This window comes from Papaver somniferum, chromosome 7, assembly GCF_003573695.1.
Source record: "Papaver somniferum cultivar HN1 chromosome 7, ASM357369v1, whole genome shotgun sequence".
Classification (NCBI taxonomy): Eukaryota; Viridiplantae; Streptophyta; class Magnoliopsida; order Ranunculales; family Papaveraceae; genus Papaver; species Papaver somniferum.
Genome location: NC_039364.1, coordinates 192,082,874 through 192,095,932, shown reverse-complemented (window position 1 = coordinate 192,095,932; position 13,059 = coordinate 192,082,874). Strand labels below are relative to the sequence as shown.

Sequence of the window (13,059 nt, the reverse complement as noted above, 5' to 3'; positions counted from 1 at the left end):
AGAGTCGATTCTTCTTTAACATTTGGTTTCTTCTTCTAAACCAGGTTAACGACTTAAAGACTTCATTGGGATTGTGAAGCCAGACCGACACTACTTTTCTTGTAGTTGTGTGATCTGATCTTGCATCTTCTATCATTACGAGTACGATTGTAATAATTGGCTCGAGATTTTATATCTCCGATAGGCAAGATAGAAAAATAATCACAAACAATTCGTCTCATCATTTGTGATTCCACAATATCTTTTTTCGCTGTGTCGATTAAGATTATTGTGAGGTGATCAATAATACTAGGTTATTCTTCGGGAATATGAGACTGGTTTATTGATTGGTTCCTGTTCACCTTGATTTATCAAAAGACGGAACAAAACTCGTAGGTATATTCGTGGGAGACGGATTTATCTATTATCGTAGACTTTTCTGTGTGATACAGATTTGTTTATTAAAGTCTTCGACTTTGGGTCGTAGCAACTCTTAATTGTGGGTGGGATCAGCTAAGGGAATCAAGTATGTAGCATCCTGCTGGGATCAGAGGCGTATGAGCATAATTGTACCTTGGATCAGTGTGAGATTTATTGGGGTTCAACTACAGTCCAGACCGAAGTTAATTTGGAGTAGGCTAGTGTCTGAAGCGGCTTAATACAGTGTGTGTTCAATCTGGACTAGGTCCCGGGGTTTTTCTGCATTTGTGGTTTCCTCGTTAACAAAATTCTGGTGTCTGTGTTATTTCTTTTCTTCATTATATTTGTTTATATAATTGAAATATCACAGGTTGTGCGTTGTTCAATTAATTAGAATATCTGACCTTTTGGTTGTTGATTTAAATTGATTGATACTTGGATATTGGTCTTGGTACCATCCAAGTTATCTCTCTAATATTTGATAAAGACTCGCAGATTTCTATTTGGTTGAGTATATATCAAATCGAGAGATTGAGATATAAACTCTTTGATATAGTTTTATCTAGATTGAGTCTGACTGTCTAGTTGATTCTCTAGAAAGTATATTGGAGTTTGTCCAAACAGATTGCTAATCGAATTGTTGGGTGTGGTTGTTGTACCCCCGCTTTTTCAATTGGTATCAGAGCATGCAAACATGTTTAAGACCTTACAAGTCTGTGTTTGTAGCGATCTGACTCTATGGACAGAGGTGTTATCTCTATTAACGTACCACCAGTCTTCGATGGCTCAAATTACTTATGATGGAAAATTGCTATGCGAGCTTTTCTTCAAGCGCGTGATTTTCAATCATGGGTATATGTTGTTAATGGCTATAATCCTCCCGTTGTGGATGTTGGAGATGTAAACGTTCCCAAACCTATTGGTGAATACACCCCTGCCGAGATAAATGCTGCAAAGCAAAACTCCGACGGTTTGAATGCCATTATATATGCCATTACCCAAAATCTTCAGCACCATGTGACTAATTGCACTAAGTCGCAAGAAGCTTGGGATATCTTGGAAACCGTATTCGAAGGTAACTCCAGTGAAAAGGAAGCTAGGCTTCAAAACCTTAATTTCGATTGAGAACCTTCGTATGGCAGATGAAGAAACATTTGATGAATTTAATCACAAACTGTCTGAAATTATTAATGCATCCTTTGCATTGGGTAAGACTATTCCTGAAAAGGACATTGTGATGAAAATTCTCAGACCGCTGCCATCTAGATACGATTCTAAGAAGCATGCCATCATTGAGGGAAATAACCTTGATAATCTTTCCAGAAACACGCTGGTTGGGAAGCTTAACATCTTTGATCACGAACATTCATCCAAAACCAAGGATGTTGCGTTCAAAGCACACAAGGACACTAAATTACTTGATAAGAGTAAAAAAGTGTATATCTCTGAAGATCACTCTGAGACAGATTCATCAGATGAAGATCTTGACAATTCAGTCTCGATGATCACAAGACAGTTTAGGGATCTTCTGTTGAAGAGAAGTAAACGGTTCTCTAGAGATAAGCCTAAGGCATCAGTTAAACCTCATAATCGTATTCCTCCTAAAAACAGGGAAACAGATGAGACTGATGATGAGGATATGCCTCAGTGCTTAAGTATAACAGATTTGGTCATTTTGAAAACGAGTGTCCAAATCGTAGAAAATACATTGGGAACAAAGGTCTTGCGGCAACTCTTGATGAAATGTCTGACAACTATGATTCTAATGAAGACGAGAAATCAAGTGTTGCACTTCTTGGTGAAAATATTGATTTTGATAATTGTAGCAATACATACATCAATCTTGATATTCTTTCAAAAGAGAACCCAACTAATCTGGAAGAAAAAAATTGACCCATTTCTTGGAAACCCTGTTTGTAATGTTTCAGGTTCCACCATGTGTCTAGTTGCATGCACATCTCAGAAGCCTGATTTTTATCCTAGTTTGACGTATTCGTATTGTTCTCTAAAGGGTCATGAACTTTCAAGGTGTTACAAGTACAAACACCAATTGAGGCACGTCAACAAACTTCAACGAAGAGCAAATCATTTAGCAAGGAAGCTTAAACTTTCTCAGAAGACCGCTGAGGTATGTAGGATCTTATCTTCGTCTAAGAAGTTAGTTTCCAAGGATAAACCAATACCATTAGAGAAGAAAGTATGGTCGAGTCGGTTTGATAGACAGAAGTCTGAGGATTCCTCTCAAAAGGAAAATGGTGGACAAATTGTTGTTCACCATAACACAACTTGATTTTGTTGATTTGGAAATCTTGTCTCATGTGCCTGATCAAAAGAGACAATGATTTTGTATCTCTGAGGCTTTAGGAAAAGTTTTCTTTCTTCTTTTCTTAGTTTTTGTTCTTCCTGTCTATCAAAGGAGGGTTATTATCGACAATTCCACTCTTTGTAGGGTTATGAGTTGGACGTGTGCGAACCTGTTTAAAGGTTTTGAAACCCTACATTCCTTTTTCCTTCCTCAAAACCTCTTTTTATCTCAAGACTACTTGTTGTGATTTCCTCTCACAAACCCATACGTTATGGATACTCCAAGCATGATGTCTTCTGATGGAAAAGATGTTAATGTGATTGTTAAGCCATCAATCATGAAGGAAAAAGAAAAATCTCCGTTATCTCCTACCTTGAAAAGAAAAAGAAGGAATGTGAGGAAGCCAAGAGCCGTTCCTTCAAACTCTCAGAAGTTTTCTGGTGTTCTTGAAGAGTTGAAGGAGATGCGAAAGGAGATTCAAAAAATAAAGGCTTTTGTGTATAAGACTCATGAGATTCAGAAGGCCCTGGTTCGACAACATCAGTCGAGAAGGTTTATTGATATAAACTCCTACCTTAATGAACCTTATGTCCCAATGGTTGTTGACGACAATGAGTTCGGGGACGATAAAGAATTCTTCAAAGGTCTTATTGTCTAGTAAATATTCTATTTTTCTTTTTTTTATTAGAAGAATAACTAGAGTTTGGAATAGCCATGATTGTGATTACACATAGCTATGTCCAACGTTTTCATCTTCATGTTTTTAGATTTATTGGTTTAAATTCTAAACTTGTTTGGAAGATGATTTTTGCAGTATTAATCTTTATGGTTTTATATATTGCAATATTGTAATGGGATTTGTGTGTTTACTTCCGCGAACTTGACCGTCCCATATTTTGTCAAAAGTAAAGTCTTTTGTATGTCGATATGCATGTATTGATAAAAGAATGAATGGACTTTTGACAAATACAAAAGTTAAGCCTATATTGTCAATTATTGATGGAAGATAGGTTAAAATCTTTGTTTGCAAGGATTATGTCTATTGTATGTCATTGTGCAAATAGTGATGGAAAATAGAATGAATCCTTGTGTATTCCGCAGTAATTGATCTTCCCTGATCCATATTTTATGTATTACTGTGAGGCTCTGTAAAGTGTCTTATGTTCAGCATTAAATAACCAAGTTGATTATTTTTGATTAGTTATGTTGTTGTTCCGTAAGGTACTTTATGTCGAGCATTTTCAACTAAGTTAATCATCTTGTTTGGTTATTTAGTTGTCGCTCCGTGAGTTTTCTTATGTCGAGCATGACCAATTAAATTGATTACTTTTGTGATTAATTTGGTTGTGTATTTCAATTAGATTAATTATGGGTTCTCTTGTGATTAATCTAATTTTATTTTTTATGTCTCCATAAGTTCACTTATGTTTGAGCATTTGTCGATTAAATTAATCATGAGTTCTCTTGTGGTTAATTTAATTGAACTTTTTGGATTCAAATTCATACTTGTATGTGATTTGTTATGTCCAAAGAAATCCTTCTTTTCTTTCGAAATTAAGGTCGCTCTTGTTGTTCTTTCGGGAATGACATTTAATGGGGGAGAGTTCTTTTGAACTTGCGCTTAATTGCAATATCTTTGTGGGGAGTGCGGATGTGGAATATTATAGGGGTTTTCTTGTATATTTATAAACTCCTTGATGAATGCATTTAGCTTCGGCTTTATGATTGCATCTAAAGAACAAGTTGATATTTTTGCTTTCTTTTGGTCAAGAAATGTCTCTTTCGGAAATTTCATTAGGATCTCGTTCTTGTACCTTTGCCAATTTTATTGACAAAAAGGGGGAGAATTAATATGTAGTTCACACTACAAATACATATGGTTTTCGGATCATTATGTAAGGGGGAGTGGTTTCCATATGAGATGGAGTATTGACTAAGGGGGAGTGATACATATCACCATGGTATTGTTGTTGAAGTTGTGATACAATTGGACTTTGACGTTGTGTAATGATACTATGACACTGTATAACAATGATTGAGAACTATTGTTTTCTTATTGTTATAGCTACGGATTTTCAACAACGATGATGCTAAACTTACAACCTTTGGGATCATTGGAGTACTTGGAAGTGACGAAGATTTCGAGTAATATTGAAGATTAGGCATGTGGAATAGGAGCTACAAAAGTTTATTTATTTATTTTTTGTATTCCATATGTATTAATAGTTTTGCCACTAAAATTGACAAAGGGGGAGATTGTTAGAGCATTGCTCGGTCGAACTCGCATGCGTTGCTATCTCAAGCATGTTTGTCAATGTTACTGATCAAAACTATAAGTCTTGATTTCTAGTCTACATAGCTAAATGTCTCGGACTAGGATAGAAAGTGTAGTTGAGCTCAAGAACTCCATGGCAATCATCATACAAGACGAAGGACTACTCAAGGAACTGGTGGATCTTCATCGACTAAAAGGTATGTGGAAACTTGAACTTATTTGTCACTCAAAAGTCTATCTATTATATCTCCTACTCTTGAGACAAAAGTCGTTTTGATATATAGACTTTCATTATGCACATCTGCTATTTCGAGCCGAGTTTATCTCGCTTTAGCCGAATTCATCTTTACCTAGTGACGAAAGTCATGTTATGTTTCAATCACTTTGAAAATTGCTCTGACGAAAAATGGTCTGTGAATAACGTTTATATCCGTCCTCTGAGAATGTTTCAATGATTGAAATGAGATTTTAGATTACATAACCATTGGTAGGATATAAGCATGGTTGTGAAAACACATATATGTATAAGTCCTTATTCCTTGAACCAAAGTTTGCGAACTTTGTTGATCAATAGAAATGGAAGTGGCGTGAGCCAAGTCCGCGAACTGGCGGAAGTTCTCGACCCAAAAATTTCTGCTGGAGTTTGTGAACTCCTTCCATGAGCTTAAGTCCGCGAACCCAGTCCGCGAACTTGAGCAGGTTATATCTAAAACCGGTTGTTCTTGAACTCATGTTTATTTAAACTAAGGAATGCTTTTGCAAACCGTGGCTATAAAGTTCATCAACCGATTCGAGTGAATCAAAATGTTTTTGCTTCGATTGTGTCTTGTGTAGTTATATAAGATCAAAGCAATTGAACAACTCTCTAACTAGTTCATTTGAGTCATTTGAACTAGTTATGGTGAAGAAGAATATGGTTGATATGAAAGTAATCATATGGCTAACCATTTGGTTAACTATTGTTGAACCAACAAATGTTAATGTTTGAGAACGGTTCGTAAACCCAAAATTGGATATTTAATTTGTGTGTAACAAGCTAAGTTTTCGATCCAACGGTTGAGAAATATTAGCTTGAATCTAATCAGGTTTTCATCTAACGGTGAATATTGAATGCTTTGTTACCAAGCTAACATTGATTGCAAACCCTGATTTGAAAACTATATAAGGGAGAACTCTAGCAACTGGGAAACCTAATCTCCACACCTTATATGTGATACTAGTTGCATAGCTAGAGTCGATTTTCCTTTAACCTTTGGTTTCTTCTTCTAAACCAGGTTCACGACTTAAAGACTTCATTGGTATGGTGAAGCCAGACCGATACTACTTTTTTTGTAGTTGTGTGATCTGATCTTGCATCTTTTATCGTTACGAGTACGATTGTAATAATTGGCTCGAGAATTTATATCTCCGATAGGAAAGATAGAAAAGTAATCACAGACACTTTGTCTCATCGTTTGTGATTCCACAATATCTTTTTTCGTTACGTCGATTAAGATTATTGTGAGGTGATCAATAATACTAGGTTGTTCTTCGGGAATATAAGACCGGTTTATTGATTGGTTCCTGTTCACCTTGATTTATCAAAAGACGGAACAAAACTCGTAGGTATATTCGTGGGAGACGGATTTATCTATTACCGTAGACTTTTCTGTGTGATACATATTTGTTTATTAAAGTCTTCGACTTTGGGTCGTAGCAACTCTTAGTTGTGGGGGAGATCAGCTAAGGGAATCAAGTACGTAGCATCCTGCTGGGATCAGAGACGTAGGAGCATAACTGTACCTTGGATCAGTGTGAGATTGATTGGGGTTCAACTACAGTCAAGACCGAAGTTAATTTGGAGTAGGCTAGTGTCTGTAGCGGCTTAATACAGTGTGTGTTCAATATGGACTAGGTCCCGGGGTTTTTCTGCATTTGCGGTTTCCTCGTTAACAAAATTATGGTGTCTGTGTTATTTCTTTTCCGCATTATATTTGTTATACAATTGAAATATCACAGGTTGTGCGTTGTTCAATCAATTAGAATATCCGACCTTTTGGTTGTTGATTTAAATTGATTGACACTTGGATATTGGTCTTTGGTACTACCCAAGTTATCTCTCTAGTATTTGATAAAGACTCACAGATTTCTATTTGCTTGAGTATATATCAAATCGAGAGATTGAGATATAAACTCTTTGATATACTTTTATCTAGATTGAGTCTGATTGTCTAGTTGATTCTCTAGAAAGTATATTGGAGTTTTTCCATACATATTGCTAATCGAATTGTTGGGTGTGGTTGTTGTACCCCTGCTTTTTCAAATGGTGCCAACGATCAAGTCGTCATCGCGGCTTACAAACAGCCATACCAGTATGATCAAAGATTAGACCGGCCGAGCACAATTGAGAACGTCTACATTAGACCGGCCGAGCACGCTTAACTGAGAAGTTTTTCCCCACAACTCAGTCAAGTGAACCCATCAGGCCTCGGTGTTAGTGAAGGACAAATCATTACTTATATTCCATTCGGCCAACCACTGCCGAATATCAGGTATTACAATAAAGGGTATCGGTGCTATGTGGCCGTGCCCGGAGTGGGTGTGGCGGTCCGTGGAGGTCCTACATAATGGTATCATAGCAAGACAAGTTTCATATGGTGATATATAAGCTAGACATTCTCCATACATAGCACCGAGGCCCTTTATTGTAATACCCCGATATTCGGTAGTGGTTGGCCGAATGGAATATAAGTAATGATTTGTCCTTCCCTAACACCGAGGCCTGATGGGTTCACTTGACTGAGTTGTGGGGAAAAACTTCTCAGTTAAGCGTGCTCGGCCGGGAGTAGTCACAGGATGGGTGACCTCTCGGGAAGCTGCTGTTGGATATCCGCAGTAGTGCCGTTAAAAATCCCACACTACTGGATAACCGCAGTGGGAACAATATCGGTGTAGTTGGGATACAACTAGGGATCGTTCCCTTGTGCTCGGGTGGGGGAGTATGCTGGGGGATTATGCCAGATACTTCTCTCATAGGAGACAAGGAACTTCTACATTAGACCGAGGCCTTTTCAGCACAATTGGCTCCAGAGTTGGCAGAAAACTCTGCAGTTAAGCATGCTCGGGCTGGAGCAATCCAGGGATGGGTGACCGTTCGGGAAGTTTCTGCTGGATTATTGCAGCGATGCCCGTTGAAAACCCCACACTACCGGATGACCGCAGTGGCTAAGTGGGGACAGTATCGGTGGAGGGCGGGTCATTACAAAAGAGGTGTGTGTGGTTCCTTGGTCAAGAGATCACCAAAGACTCTGGAAGAACTGTATGATCGAGCAGAAGAATACGCTCGAGTTGAGGATGATTCCAAAGCTCGAGAGACAAGAGAAGTTAATAGATCATCCAATCATCCAAATAATGGGAAGAAAGACAAGTCAAAGAACCGTTCGAGTGGACATCAAAACGATCGAGGTGAAGTTCGAGAGAAAAATCAAGGGGAACGAATGGAATCTTGATATCAGAAACATCATGATATGAAGTTGACACCATTGAACATACGGCTTACAGAGTTGTATGAGAAAATAAGCAACGATTTGAGCCCCCCAGGCCTTTGCCAGCGGAGACACGTGATAAACGTGATAAAAGCAAATACTGCAATTATCATAAAGACATTGGTCACAAGACTTATAATCGTCGCTCCTTACAGATCGAAGTCCAGCAAATGATAGATGCTGGAAAGCTACAAGAGTACGTGAAAAGGGATTTTGGGAAAGATTCGGGATAATTTGGCACACATGTGATTAATTTCAGTCACGCCAGGATCCATTCAATGACCAGACGGGCATCAGAAGATGAGACCAGGAGAAAACTTAGGCAATTAAAGGAATAGTACGTGACAAATCACATCGATTTTCTCAGTGGAAATGGAGCAGAAATTCTGGATCTTGGTTGCACAAAGATCGAGTTCTCTGAAACAGACATGAGAGGTGTATATGCTCCCCACAATGATGTTATTGTTATAACAGCTTGGATTGGAATGTTCCGTGTACACCGTATTCTAGTGGATACGGGAAGCTCAGTGAGCGTGCTATTTTCAGGAGCCTATTCCTCTATGAATCTCTCACACAACTTGATCGAGGAGGATGAAAATCCAATTATTAGCTTCAGTGGCGAAGTTACAAAGGCGATTGGGAAAGTAAAGATGCCTATAACAGTGGCTGACAAGTCCGTTCTAGGCAATTTCTTGTTGCTGAATTGTCGAGCTCCCTATAATGCGATCGTAGGACGAGACTGGCTGCATGAGATCGGTGCAGTCACATCCTCATATCATCAATACCTGAAGTTTATTACCCCTGAAGGGGTCATGAAGGTTAGAAGCGACCAGATGGCCGCCCACAAGTGTCACGATAATGCTATGGATGAATACAGGAAATCAGAAGTTAGCGGGAATCATATCTGTGAGTCGAACAAAAATAAAAATTACAGAATCCTCTCCCTCCAGAATAATATATGAGAGAGGATGCGGCTGAACCCCCAACAGTCGAGAAATTGATCGAGGTCCAGATTGGGGACGAGAAGCACAAAACCACGTTCGTAGGGGGAGATCTACCCGCGCACGAACGCGATGGTTTGATTACATTGTTAAGGGAAAAGTTGATGTTTTCACATGGAGTTTTGCTGAAATGCCTGGGATAGATCCGAACGCTGCCACAGGCAAAATATCGATGAGAAGTTCCATCCAGTTCGTCAGAAAATTAGGAATATGGCGCAAATAAAAAAAGATGGAGTTGTTGCAGAAGTCGAGAAGATGTTGGAAGCAGGCTTTATTCAACCAGTACAGTATCCTCGCTGGTTGTCCAATGCCGTACCCGTTCCAAAGAAGAATGGTAAAATTCGTGTCTGTATTGATTTTACTGATTTAAATAAAGCATGTCTGTGTGATCCGTACCCACTTCCGCGAATAAGAGATTTGGTGGATGCAACCTCAGGGTACGGGAGACTGTCATTCATGGACGGTTTTTCGGGGTATAACCAAATACTTTTGTTCGAAGAAGATCAAGAGCATACTGCGCTTGTGACTGAAAGAGGAGTTTACTGCTATACTGTAATGTTGTTCGGGCTAAAGAATGCAGGGGATACCTACCATCATTTGGTAGACATATGTTCAAATATTTGATTGGGAAGACGATGTAAGTATATATCGACGATATGGTAGTAAAATCTGAGCAAAAGTAGTCGTAATTTCTCGATCTATAGAAGACGTTCGATATCTTGAGGCGATATCGTATGAATCTCAAGCCAACAAAATGTTCATTCGGGCTATCCCCGGGAAAGTTCCTTGGATGCTTGATGACGTACAGAGGAATCGAGGCGAATCCGGAGCAAATCAGAGCCATCAGAGAGATGCCATTCCCAAGAACGAAAAATGAGGTCCAAAAGTTAGCGGGACGATTAGCATCTTTAAATCGTTTCGTTTCACGCTCATCGGATCGATTCAAACCATTCTTTGACGTTTTGAAGAAAGCAGTGAATTTTGGCTGGACAGATGAGTGTGAAAGAGCTTTCGATGAGATCAAACAATATTTTTCAACTCCCCCAGTATTGGTGAGTCCAAAAACTGTACAACCTGTCGGAGTTGATCTGGTTGCAACTGAGAACATTTTAAGTGCAGTGCTATTTGTTACAGATCCACTTGAAAAGCTTGTTTACTTCGTCAGTAAATCTTTGACAGGGGCGGAAACACGGTACAAAAAAATTTGAGAAGATAGCACTTGCATTGTTGCATGCATCTCGACGCCTCAAACCATATTTCCAAGGGAGACAGATCGTAGTCTACTCTGAATATCCGCTGAAGAGAATCCTGGAACGTGCTGATGATTCCGGCCGACTAGCCATATGGTCAAATTTTCTGGGGGCGTATGAAATCAAGTACAAAACTAGAACTACAGAGAAGGGACACGCTCTGGATGCACTGTTAGCAGATTTTCCTGTGGACGATATAGAAACAGTTACCGAAGAAGAAGAGAAGTTGTTGAACAAACCCATAGAGTCAACCACTAATCAGACTGGGGGTGAGTCCGCAATGGAGGTTGATACAGCTGAGCCACTATGGACTGTGTTTACTGATGGGTCATCAAATGTTGGTGGGGCTGGAGTTGGATGTGTCATCCTTACTCCTGAAGGTTCAAGGATCGAGAAAGCGACTAGATTAGGCTTTCGAGCATCAAACAATGAAGCTGAATATGAAGCAGCAATTATTGGTTTAAAGGCTATCAAACGGTTAGATGCGAAGAACGTGAAGCTGATAACTGATTCTATGTTAGTAGTTAACCAGTTTCTGGGGACCTAAAGAGCCAAGGAAGAGAGGATGGCCTTATATTTAGATCGTATGAGAGAGCTGGTAAATGAATTCGACCAATTCTCTATTGGGCAGCGACCACGGTTGGAAAACAGACACGCAGACGCTTTAGCATATCTGTTTTTTGCAGTCGATACTGACACCACTCGTTTCGTTGTAGTGGATTTCCAAGAGTTACCTAGCATCTCCGACAGCCACTTTGTTATGGCTCTCGAACACGCTAGTGAGGGAGAGATGGTAACTACTTCAGCACAGGAAGATATAGGAAACCTTGACCGCAATATGGATGTTGACAATCCAGTGATAGACGATTCAGGCAGTTCTGCTGATAACGCTTCAGACTGGCGTCAACCTTATATTCGGTATTTGACAACCAGTGAACTCCCAGAAGATGAGCATCTCGCTTCAAAAGTGAAAAAGAATGCATGCATATATTTAATAATCGAGGGACAGTTATATCGCAAACCTGTAGCTTTGGAGCCATTTTTACGATGCATATCAGGCGAGGAAGGACGACAGATATTGGCGGAGGCTCATGAAGGAATATGTGGAAACCATTCTGGAGGGCGCAGTCTCGCGCGTAGGATACTTACCCAGGGGTACTTATGGACATACATGCTGAAAGACGCTAAAGAGTACGCACAGAAGTATATGCCATGCCAAGAGCACGCTCCAATTCCTAAAAGGCCCGCCAACGAGCTGTATCCAGTTTTAAGTCTTTGACCATTCGCTAAGTAGGGACTAGACATCGTCGGACCACTCCCCCGAGCTCCTGGAGGAGTGAAATATGTATTGGCCGCTACTGATTATTTTACCAAATGGGTCGAGGCAGTGGCATTGGTACATGTTTTCAGGTACGACGTAAAAAAGTTCATATGGGAGAACATCGTCTGCAGATTCGGAATCCCACACGAGTTAGTGTCAGACAATGGAAAGCAGTTCGACTCTGGAGTGATCAAAAACTTCTGCAAGAACCTGAGCATTCGCCACAACTTCTCTGCTCCGTATTATGCTCAGAGCAATGGGCAGGCAGAATCGACGAATCGTGTTATTATGGACAACCTCAAGAAAATGTTGGAGAAGGAAAAGGGAAAATGGACAGAAGAGTTTCCAGGAGTCTTATGGTCTTACCGAACGACCCCAAAAAGATACATTGGATTCTCCCCGTTCATACTGACTTATGGAACAGAGGCAGTCATACCCACTGAAGTACACCTGAAGACCACTAAGACCCATGTTGTCGATTATGGAAACAATGAAAGCATACTGGCTTTGGATAAAAAGCTGCTGGAAGAACAAAGAGAAACAGCCTTGCAGCAGTTGGTTCGATATCAACAGGCAATCAAGCTGAGTTACGACCGAAAGGTCAAAGAACGAGCATTTATGCTAGGGGAGTATGTTTTGAAGAAAACTCGAGCAGCCACAATGGAACCAAACTGTTGAAAGCTCAGAGAAAACTGGGAGGGTCCATACATAGTAGACAAGCCTGCATCTCGTGGCTCCTACTACCTAAGGAACCTCGATGGTACTCAAGATTCAAAACCATGGAAGCCATGTAATTCGTTTCACTTGAAGAAGTTTTATCATTAGCTAAATTCGCATAGGAGTAGTTTCGTTCAAATCCTGCTGTGCTGCACTCTTTTTCCTTTAGGATGGTTTTATCCCACTGGGTTTTCCACGCAAAGGTTTTAACGAGGCAGCTGTTGTCGGGCAGTAGGTACTTATCTTGTTATTCATATTCTGATATTT

The 13,059-nt window shown here is 39.8% G+C and overlaps 1 protein-coding gene across 1 annotated transcript; it reads left to right on the top strand.

Moving 5' to 3' along the window:
- Window positions 1-11,319: 11,319 nt before the first annotated feature.
- On the top strand, window positions 11,320-12,753 carry LOC113295738. Its single transcript, XM_026544062.1, has 2 exons — window positions 11,320-12,011; window positions 12,165-12,753. Exons 1-2 carry the CDS (start codon window positions 11,320-11,322, stop codon window positions 12,751-12,753), a joined length of 1,281 nt encoding a protein of 426 aa, XP_026399847.1.
- The last annotated feature ends 306 nt before the right edge of the window (window positions 12,754-13,059 follow it).